The sequence below is a fragment of the Lucilia cuprina genome, chromosome 5, assembly GCF_022045245.1.
Source record: "Lucilia cuprina isolate Lc7/37 chromosome 5, ASM2204524v1, whole genome shotgun sequence".
Taxonomy (NCBI): domain Eukaryota; kingdom Metazoa; phylum Arthropoda; class Insecta; order Diptera; family Calliphoridae; genus Lucilia; species Lucilia cuprina.
This window is the reverse complement of record NC_060953.1, coordinates 7,830,882-7,847,311: the sequence shown is the minus strand read 5'-3', so window position 1 is coordinate 7,847,311 and position 16,430 is coordinate 7,830,882. Positions and strand designations below refer to the sequence as shown.

The following is a 16,430-nucleotide window of genomic DNA, read 5'->3' as shown; positions in this document are numbered from 1 at the left end:
CTGGACTATAGAGTGATCTATAGTCTGGACTATAGAGTGATCTATAGTCTGGACTATAGAGTGATCTATAGTCTGGACTATAGAGTGATCAATTGTCTGGACTATAGACTGATCTATAGTATGGACTATAGACTGATCTATAGTATGGACTATAGACTGATCTATAGTCTGGACTATAGAGCGATCTATAGTCTGGACTATAGAGCGATCTATAGTCTGGACTATAGAGCGATCTATAGTCTGGACTATAGAGCGATCTATAGTCTGGACTATAGACCGATCTATAGTCTGGACTATAGAGCGATCTACAGTCTGGACTATAGAGCGATCTATAGTCAGGACTATAGAGCGATCTATAGTCTGGACTATAGAGCGATCTATAGTCTGGACTATATAGCGATCTATAGTCTGGACTATAGAGCGATCTATAGACTGGACAATAGAGCGATCTATAGTCTGGACTATAGAGCGATCTATAGTCTGGACTATAGAGCGATCTATAGTCTGATATATAGTTTCGACTGTAGAGTGATCTATAGTCTGGTCTAAAAACTGAGACTATAACCCAATCGATTCTTGACAAATGACTAAACTGTAGTCGTTATTATAGACTCATCTATAGTCTAGTGTATAGACTGATATAAAGTCTGATCTATAAACCGATTGATAATCTGGTTTTATAGGTTTCTTTAACTATTGTTGTAAGTAAAAACTTTTTAATCCTCCCTCGCAACAATCTACCATTTATTTCAATTAAAGGAAATAAGAACTTCAATCAACATTTTTGCTTTCATAACATTTAAGTGGTGTGTGTTTGTGTGTTGCGAAATTATTATTAATCAATCAATTTATTATCATTATTATATTGAAAAATAAAAAGTCTTAATTTAAGGCAATGTGAGAACAACGAGGGAAGAATTATAGAAAATATAGAGAAATTAAATTTATACTAAAGTACAACCCTAACCTTCAAGCAATTTTCAATTAGTTTAATACATTTGTTTATAAGCTTAATTTTATGATTTAAGTGTTTTATAAATTATTATGAAATTATATACAATATTATTCAATTAAAATTGGTTTTAGGAAAAGGAGATAAATTAAAGGAGGATGATTATTTTGAAGAAAGGTTTGATTTATATGGAATTGTAATAGAGAGAGAATAAAGTACAGTGAAAAGAAAAAGTATGCTACTAAATTGTATACTTAATTGACCCCATTTCGTTTGTTTAACCTTAACTATTTAAATTTAGGTTTATTATGGGTTTTTTCTACTTTTATTAATTTAAACAATTATGCATTAAACTTCAACTACTGATCTACTTAAATGTTTTATTTAAAATTACAATAAAATCTTGCATAATAACAAAAAAAAAAACTGTTCCCACTTTAAAAAAGATTAAAAATAACAAACTTTTAAAACTGGTTTTATAAAAATTTATTGGAATTTTCTTGTTAACTTGTTTAAAAAACGTGATCGAATTGTGGTAACAGCTTAAAGCCAAAAAAACGCAAAAAATACAGACAGACAGACACACACAAGCGTCAACTTTTGCTTAAACCTTTCATTTCGTTTTAATTTATTTATTTGCTGCAGTGAATAATAAATGTTATAATAAAATTTATTTGTTTAACAAAAAAAAAAAAACAAAAAAAAACACGAAAGAAAAAGCAAAACAAAACAAACTAAACACAAGTAAATATTTGCACATGCGCACACAATACAACTTGAAACAATTGTTTAGCAAAAGCGCAGACAGACCAACCAAGCATTGAAATCACACTGCGAGTTATAAATAAAAAGTTGAGGCAACCTGAGCAATATTTTTAATAAGTTTTTTTAAACTATACGAAGTTTCAGACCACAATTGCTGCACAATCGATGTACGTGCTTTGTATAAGTAAAGCTTAAAAAAATTGCTAAGACTCTTGGTTAAACTCAAGTCAAATGTACAAGTATGTTTATTACCAAATTCAGTTGGAGAATGGTTGGATACAGATCTTAGGTAATAGAAAGTCTCTGTTTAACTCTTCTCATCACCCAACAATGTCTATAAACCATAAATAAATTGCATAATATTTAACTATAGTAAAGAGCTGCAGACCAGACCCTCTTTGCTTTAATAACTACATAAATATATTTTATGTAATTTCTTTATAATCTTTATTATCGGCTTATTACTTTTCACCATACACATACATATGTACATACTTTTGAATAAGTATTTTAATAATCACCACAACAAAGTGCAGCAAAGTGTATGGGTAAATGGTTGCCATGACCATAAATGTTGAACAAAAAAAAAACAAATTAATAACTGGGTGAAGTGGGTTTAATTGAAAACACATGAAAAATTGCAATAAAAATGCAATGATAGCGAAAATAGTTGTAAATTTTAATAAAAAACTACTTAACAATAAAACAAGTTAATTGAACTATACATTAGACTAGAATATAGACAATACTATAGACTAGATTATAGGCTAAACTCTACACTTAACTAAAGACTAGACTATAGACTATAGTATAGACTAACTATAGACTAAACTTTAGACTAGAATATAGACTAGACTGTAGACTAGACTTTAGACTAGACTATAGACTAGACTATAGACTAGACTATAGACTAGACTATAGACTAGACTATAGACTAGACTATAGACTAGACTATAGACTAGACTATAGACTAGACTATAGACTAGACTATAGACTAGACTAGACTATAGACTAGACTATAGACTAGACTATAGACTAGACTATAGACTAGACTATAGACTAGACTATAGACTAGACTATAGACTAGACTATAGACTAGACTATAGACTAGACTATAGACTAGACTATAGACTAGACTATAGACTAGACTATAGACTAGACTATAGACTAGACTATAGACTAGACTATAGACTAGACTATAGACTAGACTATAGACTAGACTATAGACTAGACTATAGACTAGACTATACACTAGACTATAGACTAGACTATAGACCAGACTATAGACTAGACTATACACTAGACTATAGACTAGACTATAGACTAGACTATAGACTAGACTATAGACTAGACTATAGACTAGACTATAGACTAGACTATAGACTAGACTATAGACTAGACTATAGACTAGACTATAGACTAGACTATAGACTAGACTATAGACTAGACTATAGACTAGACTATAGACTAGACTATAGACTACACTATAGACTAGACTATAGACAAGACTATGGACTAGACTATAGACAAGACTATAGACAAGACTATAGACTATACTATGGAAGAGACTCTAGACTAGACTATAGACAAGACTATAGAATAGACTATAGACTAGACTATAGACTAGACTATAGACTAGACTATAGACTAGACTATAGACTAGACTATAGACTAGACTATAGACTAGACTATAGACTAGACTATAGACTAGACTATAGACTAGACTATAGACTAGACTATAGACTATAGACTAGACTATAGACTAGACTATAGACTAGACTATATACTAGACTATAGACTAGACTATAGACTAGACTATAGACTAGACTATAGACTAGACTATAGACTAGACTATAGACTAGACTATAGACTAGACTATAGACTAGACTATAGACTAGACTATAGACTAGACTATAGACTAGACTATAGACTAGACTATAGACTAGACTATAGACTAGACTATAGACTAGACTATAGACTAGACTATAGACTAGACTATAGACTAGACTATAGACTAGACTATAGACTAGACTATAGACTAGACTATAGACTAGACTATAGACTAGACTATAGACTAGACTATAGACTAGACTATAGACTAGACTATAGACTAGACTATAGACTAGACTATAGACTAGACTATAGACTAGACTATAGACTAGACTATAGACTAGACTATAGACTAGACTATAGACTAGACTAGACTATAGACTAGACTATAGACTAGACTATAGACTAGACTATAGACTAGACTATAGACTAGACTATAGACTAGACTATAGACAAGACTATAGAATAGGCTATAGACTAGACTATAGACTAGAGTATAGATTAGACTATAGAACAAAGACTAGACTATAGACTAGACTATAGACTAGACTATAGACTAGACTATAGACTAGACTATAGACTAGACTATAGACTAGACTATAGACTAGACTATAGACTAGACTATAGACTAGACTATAGACTAGACTATAGACTAGACTATAGACTAGACTATAGACTAGACTATAGACTAGACTATAGACTAGACTATAGACTAGACTATAGACTAGACTATAGACTAGACTATAGACTAGACTATAGACTAGACTATAGACTAGACTATAGACTAGACTATAGACTAGACTATAGACTAGACTATAGACTAGACTATAGACTAGACTATAGACTAGACTATAGACTAGACTATAGACTAGACTATAGACTAGACTATAGACTAGACTATAGACTAGACTATAGACTAGACTATAGACTAGACTATAGACTAGACTATAGACTAGACTATAGACTAGACTATAGACTAGACTATAGACTAGACTATAGACTAGACTATAGACTAGACTATAGACTAGACTATAGACTAGACTATAGACTAGACTATAGACTAGACTATAGACTAGACTATAGACTAGACTATAGACTAGACTATAGACTAGACTATAGACTAGACTATAGACTAGACTATAGACTAGACTATAGACTAGACTATAGACTAGACTATAGACTAGACTATAGACTAGACTATAGACTAGACTATAGACTAGACTATAGACTAGACTATAGACTAGACTATAGACTAGACTATAGACTAGACTATAGACTAGACTATAGACTAGACTATAGACTAGACTATAGACTAGACTATAGACTAGACTATAGACTAGACTATAGACTAGACTATAGACTAGACTATAGACTAGACTATAGACTAGACTATAGACTAGACTATAGACTAGACTAGACTATAGACTAGACTATAGACTAGACTATAGACTAGACTATAGACTAGACTATAGACTAGACTATAGACTAGACTATAGACTAGACTATAGACTAGACTATAGACTAGACTATAGACTAGACTATAGACTAGACTATAGACTAGACTATAGACTAGACTATAGACTAGACTATAGACTAGACTATAGACTAGACTATAGACTAGACTATAGACTAGACTATAGACTAGACTATAGACTAGACTATAGACTAGACTATAGACTAGACTATAGACTAGACTATAGACTAGACTATAGACTAGACTATAGACTAGACTATAGACTAGACTATAGACTAGACTATAGACTAGACTATAGACTAGACTATAGACTAGACTATAGACTAGACTATAGACTAGACTATAGACTAGACTATAGACTAGACTATAGACTAGACTATAGACTAGACTATAGACAAGACTATAGACTAGACTATAGACTAGACTATAGACTAGACTATAGACTAGACTATAGACTATACAAGACTATAGACTATACTAGACATATAGACTATACTAACTATAGACTAGACTATAGACTAGACTATAGACTAGACTATAGACTAGACTATAGACTAGACTATAGACTAGCCTATAGACTAGACTATAGACTATACTAGACTATAGACTATACTAGACTATAGACTATACTAGACTATAGACTATACTAGACTATAGACTATACTAGACTATAGACTATACTAGACTATAGACTAGACTATGGACTAGACTAGACTATAAACTAGACTATAGACTAGACTAGACTATAGACTAGACTATAGACTAGCCTATAGACTAGACTATAGACTAGACTATAGACTAGACTATAGACTAGACTATAGACTAGACTATAGACTAGACTATAGACTAGACTATAGACTGGACTATAGAATAGACTATATACTAGACAGCTTTTATACTAGAATTCAGACCTTAAAAATGTACGCTATTTCTGTACTCTAGATTAGACCTTAGTGTTGAGTTTAAACTAGTTTCATTAGACGGAAAATCTGACTTGATTTTGAGTAAAATAAATAAATTAATTTAATTAAAAAACTGTTTTTATGTATTTAAAAAGCGCTAAAAATTTTGTTCAACCGGAACAAAGAATGTTGATTAAATGTGTAAATAGTATTACAGTTCTATTACAGATCAATGTAAATATTGTGAAAAATATATATGTATATTTACGATGAAATAAACTAGTTTTTAAATAAAAGATTTTATCATTGTGGTGAACACAATGGCTTGGAATATTGTGAAAATTTATAAGGAATTTTTTAGGGTATAAAAATTTATGAAAAAAATTCTGTTATTAATAAAAATTTAAGTAACACCTAATATATCCTTAAGTATTTCAGTATTTTTTCAAACATTTGTTTTTAAACAAATATTTTAATATATTTTTTTCCTTTCCCCTCCCATTTGCCCCTTTTTAATACAGAATTTAGTCTACTCACCGGCAAAATTACGACGTGTTCGTATAATACTATGTGTAGTTGGTGGTATTGTACTCTTGGCTCTCTTGGGTACAGCAATCTACTTCATAGTAAGTGGCTCTGAAGATGGCACAAATAATGATGGTAATGGCAATGGTAATGGAGGACCCTCGAATGGCATTAACTTAGAGGATGTACTACAAGGTAAATTAGTGGCAAGACATTTTAATGGCAGTTGGAGCGGCAGTAATATTATCTACAAAGAGAATAATGTAAGTTTTAAACAAGTATAGACAGGAAATGGACATATTTTCAAAATGCTTCTAAAAGAATTTTCAAAATTTTCAGGCCATTATGGAGTATAATGTGTTGACGAAAAAGAGTACACGTCTGCTGTTGGATACGCTTGTAAGTGTTGTGAGGAAAAATTATTGAGAAAAATATTTGATTTTAAAAATTTTATATAAAAAATAATAAAAAATGTTTTTGTAAATTCTTTTTATTTAGCAACAATATATTTTATATGAAAAATCAGCCGATGGCACTTATTTATTATTGGCTAAGAATTATAAAAAGAATTTCCGTCATAGTTTTCTGGCTGAATATGATATTTATGATATAGCTACGGGTCAAGTGAAACCGTTGGAAATACAAAAACAAACTAAACCTTTAATAATGGTACAGTGGGCACCCGTTGGCAATGCCTTGATTATAAATTACGAACGTAATTTGTATTATAAACCCACTGCATTTGCTGATGAAATTGCCTTAACCGATGATACAAATGAGGCCATTTTAAATGGTATACCCGATTGGGTTTATGAAGAGGAGGTATTCTCTTCCAACTCAGCTGTTTGGTTTAGTCCCGATGGCAAAAAGTTAGCCTTTATACAATTCGATGATAGTCCTACACATGTTATAAATTTCCCTATTTATGGTGAAGCTGCTGATTTACGTTTCCAATATCCCTATAATCGTTTGGTAGCCTATCCGAAAGCCGGTTCTCCAAATCCTCGAGTAAAATTATTTACTTCGGATTTGGATAGGGCAGCTGCGGGTAATACGGATCATTTGACTGAAATCCCTGTACCAAGTGCTCTAAATACCGAAGGTGATTATATCATAACGGTTGTGGATTGGTTGAATAATACGAATGTCTTGTCGGTGTGGATGAATCGTATACAGAATCAGGCTCATGTGCAGATCTTTAATGGTTTGAGGAGACAAAATGTAAGTGTTGAATCTTATTATTTGTTTTAATTTTATTTTTTAAATTTTATTTAAACATTAACACGTTTTTCCCTTGACGCACTCACTGACATATTTAAAACATTTAAATAACATTTTTGTGTAAATATCTTTTAACATTATAACTAAGATCGCTTGTTAATCAAAATCTAGTCGAAAATCTAACAAAATCCAAAAAAAATATATATCCGGTTTAACTTTTATACAAACTCTTGTCTGAATTCGTTAAAAGTCTTGTCTAAAATCTAGTCTAAAGTTTAATCTAAAGTCTATTCTATAGTCTAGTCTAAAGTCTAGTCTAAAGTCTAGTCTAAAGTTTATTCTAAAGTCTTGTCTAAAATCTAGTCTAAAGTTTAGTCTAAAGTCTATTCTAAAGTCTAGTCTAAAGTCTAGTCTAAAGTCTATTCTAAAGTCTAGTCCAAAATCTAGTCCAAAGTTTAGTCTTAAGTCTATTCTAAGGTCTAGTCTAAAGTCTAGTCAAAAGTCTAGTTTAAAGTCTAGTCTAAAGTCTAGTCTAAAGTCTAGTCTAAAGTCTAGTCTAAAGTCTAGTCTAAAGTTTAGTCTAAAGTCTAGTCTAAAGTCTAGTCTTAAGTCTGGTCTAATGTCTAATAGTTAATCTTAAGTCTAGATAGACATCTGGTCGAACTTCTAGTATAAAATCTAGTCAATAATTTGGCCCAATGTTTAGCATAAAAAGAGTCTATAACAATAGTCTAAATCTAGTCTAAAATTTTGTCTAAAGTGCAGTATAAAGTATGGTGTTAATTTTAGTCTAAAGTCTAACCTAAAGTTTAGTCTGTGCAGTCTAAAGTCTAGTCTAAATTTCAACCTTAAGTCCAGTATAGTCTTAATTCTAATCTACATTGTAAAGTATTGCCTACGTCTAGTCCAAGGTATTACCTGAGCCAAGACCAAAGTCTAGTCTAAAAACGAGTCTACATTCTATTCTTAATTTCAGTCGAAAGTATAGTCTCGAGTCTAATCTTAAGTTAAGTGTAAAGTCTAGTCTGAAGTCTTGTCTTAAAACTGGTCTAAAGTAAAGTCTTGTCTAAAGTTTAGTGTAAAGTCTGGTCTAATGACTGGTCTAAAGTCTAGTCTAAAGCCTTGTACAAAGTCTAGTCTAAATAAAAGTCTAACTCTCAGCCTAAACTCCAATTTAAGCACTACTCTTAATTCTAATTTAAAGTATTGCATATGTCTAGTCCAAAGTATTACCTGAGCCAAGACCAAAGTTTGGTCTAAAGTCGAGTCTACATTCTAGTCTAAATTTCAGTCGAAAGTGTAGTCTCGAGTATAACCATAAGTTTAGCGTAAAGTCTAGTCAAAAGGCTGGTCTAATGTCTGGACTAATGCTTAGTCTAAAGTCTTGCCTAAAGTCTAGTCTAAAGTAGTATAAAGTTTAGTCTAAGTCTAGTCTAAAGTCTTGTCTAAAGTCTATTCCAATGTCTGATATAAACACTAGTCAAAAGCCTTGTATAAAGTTTGGTCTAAAATATAGTTTAATGTCTAGTCTAAAGTCTAGTTTCATGGCTATTCTAGTCTAAACTCTAATCTGAAGTCTAGCCTAAAGTATTAACTAAACCTATACACATAGTTTAGTCTAAAGTCTAATCTAAAATCGAATTTAAAGTTTAGTCTAAAATCTAGTTCAAAGTTTTATCTAAAATCTAGTCGAAAGTTTAATCATTTCGAAAGTCTTATGAAATCTAATTTAAAATGGAGTTAAAAGCTTAAAGTTTAGTCCTAAGTCTGATAAAAGCCCAAGTCTAGTAAAAAATTTGGTAAAAATTTTAGTCTAATGTTCCTCCAGCTTTTAAAAAAACACAACATTTTCATTCTACTTCAAAATCATTTAACCCGCTTATGTAGCTAGCTCTCTCCCCTCCCCCACTTTTACCTCTATTTGCTGCTGATCTTTTGCTATAAAGTAGAGTAGTTTTAAAGCTTAAATCCATTAAAAAAAGCCTCAATCCACACTTAGTTTGCATACATTTCCCCTAGCCCCTTAATTTATTTTGAGCAACAACTCAAAGATCTGCAGATAAGATCTATGATCTTTAAACATGATCAAAATGAATACCAACTGACTGAACAGTTCGCATTCGTCGGTCAATTCCATAACCAAGAAAAAAAAGTAATGAACAAAGTGCAGGCTCTCCGTAGCATAGGTAATGGTAACGTAGATAAACAGTGACAACTAGCAGCGTCTTACGAAGAACATAGAGTTTAAACGGAAAGGAAATAATAATTCTTCTTTTATAATTTTGAACTCTTTTAGACCTATAGCTTAATCTCCAAAACCGGTTGGGTAGATTTCTTTGCAACACCCTTCAAAAATCGTGATGGCACTCGTATTGCCTTTATAATGCCTCAGCCACAGGACTTTAGCGGTGAATATCGTCATTTATGTGTTTTATCCACCGCGTCTAGTACCGGTAAACCTGAACCTTTGACTAAAGGCAAATATGTTGTTACCTCGATATTACACTGGGACCCCACAAACGATATTATATTCTATACAGCCAATTTACCCAATAAACCCGAACAATTGCATGTCTATGCCATTAAAGCAGCAACTGGACAAACTGCCAAATGTTTAACGTGTAATCTACATAAATCGAATGGTGGGTAAAAGAATCGGTAGGGGTCTTGAAATTTTTATATACAATAATATTTTTGCTGTATTTTAGGTGTGGAACAAACTTATTATTCAGCCGATTTTAATACCAAACATGAAGTTATTATAACTTCTTTGGGACCAAGCATACCTCAGACCGTTATTTATGAATGGAGTTATGTCAACAGTAAGTCGAAATTTTCCAACCCCGCCCCCTTTTTTATCTATTAAATTCACTTGTTTACTCACTTCTCCTCTATTAAGATCAAGTAAATCTAAATAAAATCGTAACCTGGGAAGATAATGAGAATCTAAGAAAAACTCTCAGTAATTATGATTTGCCCACAATGGATATTCATTCAATACCTATTGCCGATGGTTTCACAGCTAAAGTTCTATTACAACTGCCCCCTAATATGGATCGTAGCGGTAAAACAAAATATCCCATGTTAGTTGATGTTTATGGTGGTCCCGATTCCTATTCGGTAAGTGAAGCAAATCACATACGTTTTTTTTTTCTAATTCCTTATTATTTTTTTGATTTTCTTAACTTAGGTTATTGATAGATGGATTGTGGACTGGGGTACATATCTGACATCAAAACAATCTGTGATCTATGCCAAAATCGATGGTCGCGGTTCGGGCTTAAGAGGTGAAAAACTATTGCATTCTGTTTATTTGAAATTAGGTACCGTAGAAATTGCTGATCAAATTGAAGTCACCCGGTAAGTCTAAACCTAAATTTTTCTTTAAGAACATTTTCTAAAATATCTTAACATTTTGTCATCATTTTGTCCAAATTTTACAATATTTTTACCAAATCATTTCTTTTATTTTATTTTTTATTCAAAGGCAATTGCAAGAGAAATTCAATTTTATTGATGCCAATCATACTGGTATTTGGGGTTGGAGTTATGGTGGCTATGCCGCTGCCATGGCCTTGGCCAATGATGAAAAACATGTATTCCGTTGTGCTGCTTCCATAGCTCCCGTTACCGATTGGACTTATTATGGTGAGTAAGATTTCTAAATATACTAGACTTAAAGTAACACTTTCACTTGAGATAAGACAATAGACTAGACCTTGAACTAGACTTTAGAACTGACTTTAGAAGATTACTCTTTAGACTAAACTTTATACTAGACTCTAGACTTTATTAGATTAGACTAGACTTTAGACTAGATTTAAGACTATATGTTAAACTACACTTTAGACAAGACTCTAGATTAGACTTCAGACTAGACTTTCGACTTGACCTTAGAATGGACTTTAGACTAGTCTTTGGACTTCAGACTAGACTAAAGACTAGATTTAGATTAGACTTTAAAGTAGACTTTATACTAGTCTTTAGACTAGACTTTATACTAGTCTTTAGACTAGACTTTAGACTAGACTTTAGACTAGTCTTCAGACTAGACTTTAGACTAGTCTTTAGACTAGACTTTAGACTAGCCTTTAGACTAGACTTTAGACTAGCCTTTAGACTAGACTAGACTTTAGACTTGTCTTTAGACTAGACTTTAGACTAGTCTTTAGACTAGACTTTAGACTAGTCTTTAGACTAGACTTTAGAGTAGTCTTTAGACTAGACTTTCGTCTTGACTTTAGACTAGACTACAGAATAGTCTTTAGATTAGACTTCAGACTATCTTTAAGACTGGATTTAAACTAGACTTTAGGCTAGATGTTAGACTACACTTTAGACTACACTTTAGACTAGAGTTAAGACTAGATTTTATACTAGATGTTAGACTAGACTTAGACTAGACTTCAGACTAGACTTAAGACTAGTCTTAAGACTAGACTTTAGAGTAGACTTTAGACTCGACTTTAGACAAGACTTTAGACTAGATTTTAGACTAGACTTTAGACTAGACTGGATTTCAGACTAGACTTTCGACTATACGTTACACTAGACTTTAGACTATACTTTAGATTAGACTTTAGACCAGACATTAGACTAGACAATAGACTAGACTTTCGACTGGACTGTAGAATAGACGTTCGAATAGACTTAAGAGTAGACAAAAGACTTGACTGAAGACTAGTATTTTACATAAACTTTAGACTTGACTTAAGAGTAGACTTTAAACTAGACTTTAGACTAGATTTTAAACTAGACTAACTTTAGATTAATTTAGAGTAGACTTAAGAATGGACCTAACCTTAGGTCTGGAACTTAGACTAGACTTTAGACTAGACTTTAGACTAGACTTTAGACTAGACTTTAGACTAGACTTTAGACTAGACTTTAGACTAGACTTTAGACTAGACCTTAGACTAGACTTTAAACTAGGCTTTAGACCAGACTTTAGACCAGACTTTAGACCAGACTTTAGACTAGACTTTAGACTAGACTTTAGATCAGACCTTCGACAAGACTTTAGACTAGATTTTAGACTAGACTTTACAATAGACTTTAGACTAAACTTTAGACTATACTTTATACTAGACTTTAGACAAGACTTTAGATTAGACTTTAGATTAGACTTTAGATTAGACTTTAGATTAGACTTTAGACAAGACTTTAGAATAGACTTTAGATTAGACTTTAGACTAGACTATACTTTAGAATAAACTTTGGACTAAACTTAAGACTAGACTTTAGACTAGACTTTAGACTAGACGTTAAACTAGAATTTAGATAAGACATGACTTTAGACTAGACTTTAGGTTAGACTTCAGACTAGACTTTCGACATGACTTTAGACTTAACTTTCGGCTAGACTTTAAAGTAAACATTAGATTAGACTTTAGACTATACTTTACATTGGACTTTAGATAAGACATTAGATTATACTTCAGACTAGAATTTGTGCTAGACTTTACATTAGACTTCGAGCTAGAAGTTAAACTAGAATTAAGTCTTAGGAATAGACTTCGAACAAAACTTTGATTAAGACTTTTAGCCAAACTTTAGAATGAACTAAACTAGAGTGCACTTAACGCTAGAATTTAAACAAAACTTTATACTAGTCATTAGACTAGATTTTAAACTAGTCTAAAGGCTAGATTTTAAACTAGTCTAAAGACTGAAATTCTGTGGCTTTTTTAACTCCATTTGCGTAATTCTTTCATTTCAGATTCCATTTATACCGAACGCTATATGGGACTGCCCACCGTTAATGAATTGGGCTATGCCGCCTCTCGCTTGAGTACCAAAGCAACACAATTAAAGGGCAAAAAATTCCTTTTAGTTCATGGTACCTTAGACGATAATGTACACTATCAACAGGCTATGATATTAGCTAAGAATTTGGAGAGACATGATATATTATTCAAGCAAATTGTAAGTAGAAATTATTATAGTTTTTTTCAAATAGAAAATTAGTTTTTTTTTTGAGAGAAAAAACATTCTTTTAAGAATGACAAAATGTTTTATTAGATTTTTTTTAATTTTGTTTTATTTTTTATTTCTTTTCTTTTTTTAAACCTAATTTAGAGTTATCCCGATGAGGATCATGCTTTAGCCGGTGTACGACCTCATTTATATCATTCTCTTGATAGATTCTTTGGCGATTGTTTCGCCCAACCCCGTATGGCCCATAGTAAATAGAAAACTAACAAAAGCTTAAACAAACAACTAAAATATATAAATTAATCTTAACAACAATAACAACAACAACAAAAAAAACATGCCATTTTATTAATGATCAATTATAAGAGGAGTGATAGTTCAGCCGCCAAAAAATAAAATTTTCCCCCCAAAGAAAAAAAACGCCCCCGCTTCAAAAAAGGAAAATTATATATTGTACTTATACATACAATACGACAAAACAAAAAACAATTTAAATATTATAATTAAATTATTAAAAAAAACAACAACAACAAAATATTAACACAATTAAAAAAAAAGCATTTAACTTGTTAAACATTTTTATAAAACCCGTAAAAGCATTTGTAGTTTTTTTTATTAGTAAACAAACAAAAAAAAATTTAAATAAATTAAGCTTAAAGAAAGAAAAAACAATAATTATTAACAACAACAACAAAAGAAACTCCTCATTAGTAGTTGGGTGCCTAAAAAGAAATTTAGTTTTTAATATTAAAAACAAAAAACTTCAAATTTTTATATTATCATATTACAAAAAAAAAAAAAAAACAAAAACTAACAAATTAATAATATTTTTGCATTATATAAAGTAGTAAATTATAGATTTATAAATAAATTAGAAGAAAAAAAATTGTATAAAAAACAAAAAACTTTATAAAAATTGTAAATCTTAAAAAACATTCTTATTTATTTATATTTATAATATTAAATACTTAAAAACAAAGCATTATTATTATTAAACAAAAGTAAAAGCAATTTAAAGAAATACATATTTTTCTAGTAAAATAATTAAGATTCTTTTTTTGTAAAATATTATTTATATAAAACTAAGTTTGCCAAACTAGAGAAAATATTTAAATTAAATTCTACACAAACAAAATTTAAAAAAAAAAACGAAAATTATTAAAGAAATTGTTTGAAAAGTTTAGATAATTTTTCTTAGTTTTTTCTTTAGATTAGATAAAGAAATAGCAGATTTTTAAAGAAATTTTTTAAACCAACATTAAACAAACTTTTCTGTTAAACAAATTGTTTAAAAACAAGTTTCGAAACATGTTAAAGTAGATTTCTTGAAACTAGTTTAAAGACTAGACTATATAGCATGGTATAGAATAGATTACAAACTAAACTTTATATAGACTAGACAATAGCATAACCTATACACTAATAGGCTAGAATATTATTATATTATAGACTAGACAATAAACTAGTCTAAAGACTAGACTTTAGACTAGACTATAAATTAAACTATAGACCAGACCATAGAACACAGACTTGACAAAAGACTAGACTATAGAGAAGACTATAAACTAGACGATAGACTAGACTATATACTAGACTGAGGAATAGACGAAGGGCTGGACTTTAGACTTGTCTATAAACTAAACAATAGATTGTACTAAAGACTACACTTTAGACCAGTACAAAGTCTATAGACTAGACTATAGAATATTGTATAGATTAGGCTGTAGAATACACTATAGACTAGAGTGTAGACTTTGCTAGTCTATAGATAAGACTGTAGTCAATAGACTAGTCTAAAGATCTATAGACTAGTCTAAAGGCTATAGACTAAACATTAGACTGCAAACTAGACTATAGGCTAGAGTATATACTTGACTATAGACTAGAAAATAGACTAGACTATAGACTAGAAAATTTGCTAGACTATAGACTAAACTATGGACAAGACTATAGACTAGACTATAGATTAGACTATAGACTAGACTATAGACTAGACTATAGACTGGACTATAGACTAAAGACTGGACTATAGACTAGTTTATAAACTAGACTATAGTTTAAACTATAGACTAGACTATAGACTAGAAAATATAGTAGACTATAAACTAGACTATAGACTAGAAAATATGCTAGACTATAGACTAAACTATATACTAGACTATAGACTAGAACATAGACTAAACTATATACTAGACTATAGACTAGACTATAGACTAGAATATAGACTAGACTATAGACTAGATTATAGACTAGACTATAGACTAGACTATAGACTAGACTATAGACTAGACTATATACTAGACTATGTACTAGACTATAGACTAGACCATACCTAGACTATAGACTAGACTAGACTACAGAGTATATTATAGGCTAGACTATAAACTATACTCTAGACTATAGGCTTGACTATAGACTAGACTATAGGCTAGACTATAGACTAGGCTATAGGCTAGACTAGGCTATAGAATAGACTATAGACTACACTATAGACTAGACTACACCATAGACTAGACTAGACCATAGGCTAGACTATATGTTAGACAATAGATTAGAATATAAACTGTTCTGGTTCAATATATTGCTCTAAGTTCTAGCCAATAGATAAATCTAATCCATTGTCTAGTCTAAAGTCTAGATTATAGCCTAGTCCAAATTGTAATTGTAGAGTAATGTATAGTCCCATCTAAAGTCCAGTCTTCTGTAGTCTATTATTAAGTTTAAGTCTAGTCTCTTGTCCAGTCTGTAGTAAAGCCTAGACTTATCTATAGATTAGTCTATAGACTAAAGTCTAGTCTATTGTCTAGACTTCAGTATAGTCTTTAGT

At 31.0% G+C, this 16,430-nt stretch overlaps 1 protein-coding gene across 4 annotated transcripts in view; it reads left to right on the top strand.

Annotated features, from left to right (window-relative positions):
- The window catches only part of LOC111682430 (venom dipeptidyl peptidase 4), a 37,973-nt gene extending 23,960 nt beyond the window's left edge, over window positions 1–14,013 (top strand). For 3 of the 4 annotated variants that reach the window (XM_046953159.1, XM_046953160.1, XM_046953158.1), the window contains 10 exons: window positions 6,445–6,711; window positions 6,770–6,847; window positions 6,947–7,669; window positions 9,966–10,311; window positions 10,378–10,491; window positions 10,569–10,789; window positions 10,860–11,029; window positions 11,157–11,317; window positions 13,389–13,594; window positions 13,748–14,013. In XM_046953159.1, the coding sequence (XP_046809115.1) occupies window positions 6,445–6,711; window positions 6,770–6,847; window positions 6,947–7,669; window positions 9,966–10,311; window positions 10,378–10,491; window positions 10,569–10,789; window positions 10,860–11,029; window positions 11,157–11,317; window positions 13,389–13,594; window positions 13,748–13,861 (2,400 nt within the window). In that variant the 3' untranslated portion in view covers window positions 13,862–14,013. The remainder of the gene's footprint in view (window positions 1–6,444; window positions 6,712–6,769; window positions 6,848–6,946; window positions 7,670–9,965; window positions 10,312–10,377; window positions 10,492–10,568; window positions 10,790–10,859; window positions 11,030–11,156; window positions 11,318–13,388; window positions 13,595–13,747) is intronic. The other variant, XM_046953157.1, reaches the window with a different exon arrangement.
- Window positions 14,014–16,430: the final 2,417 nt, after the last annotated feature.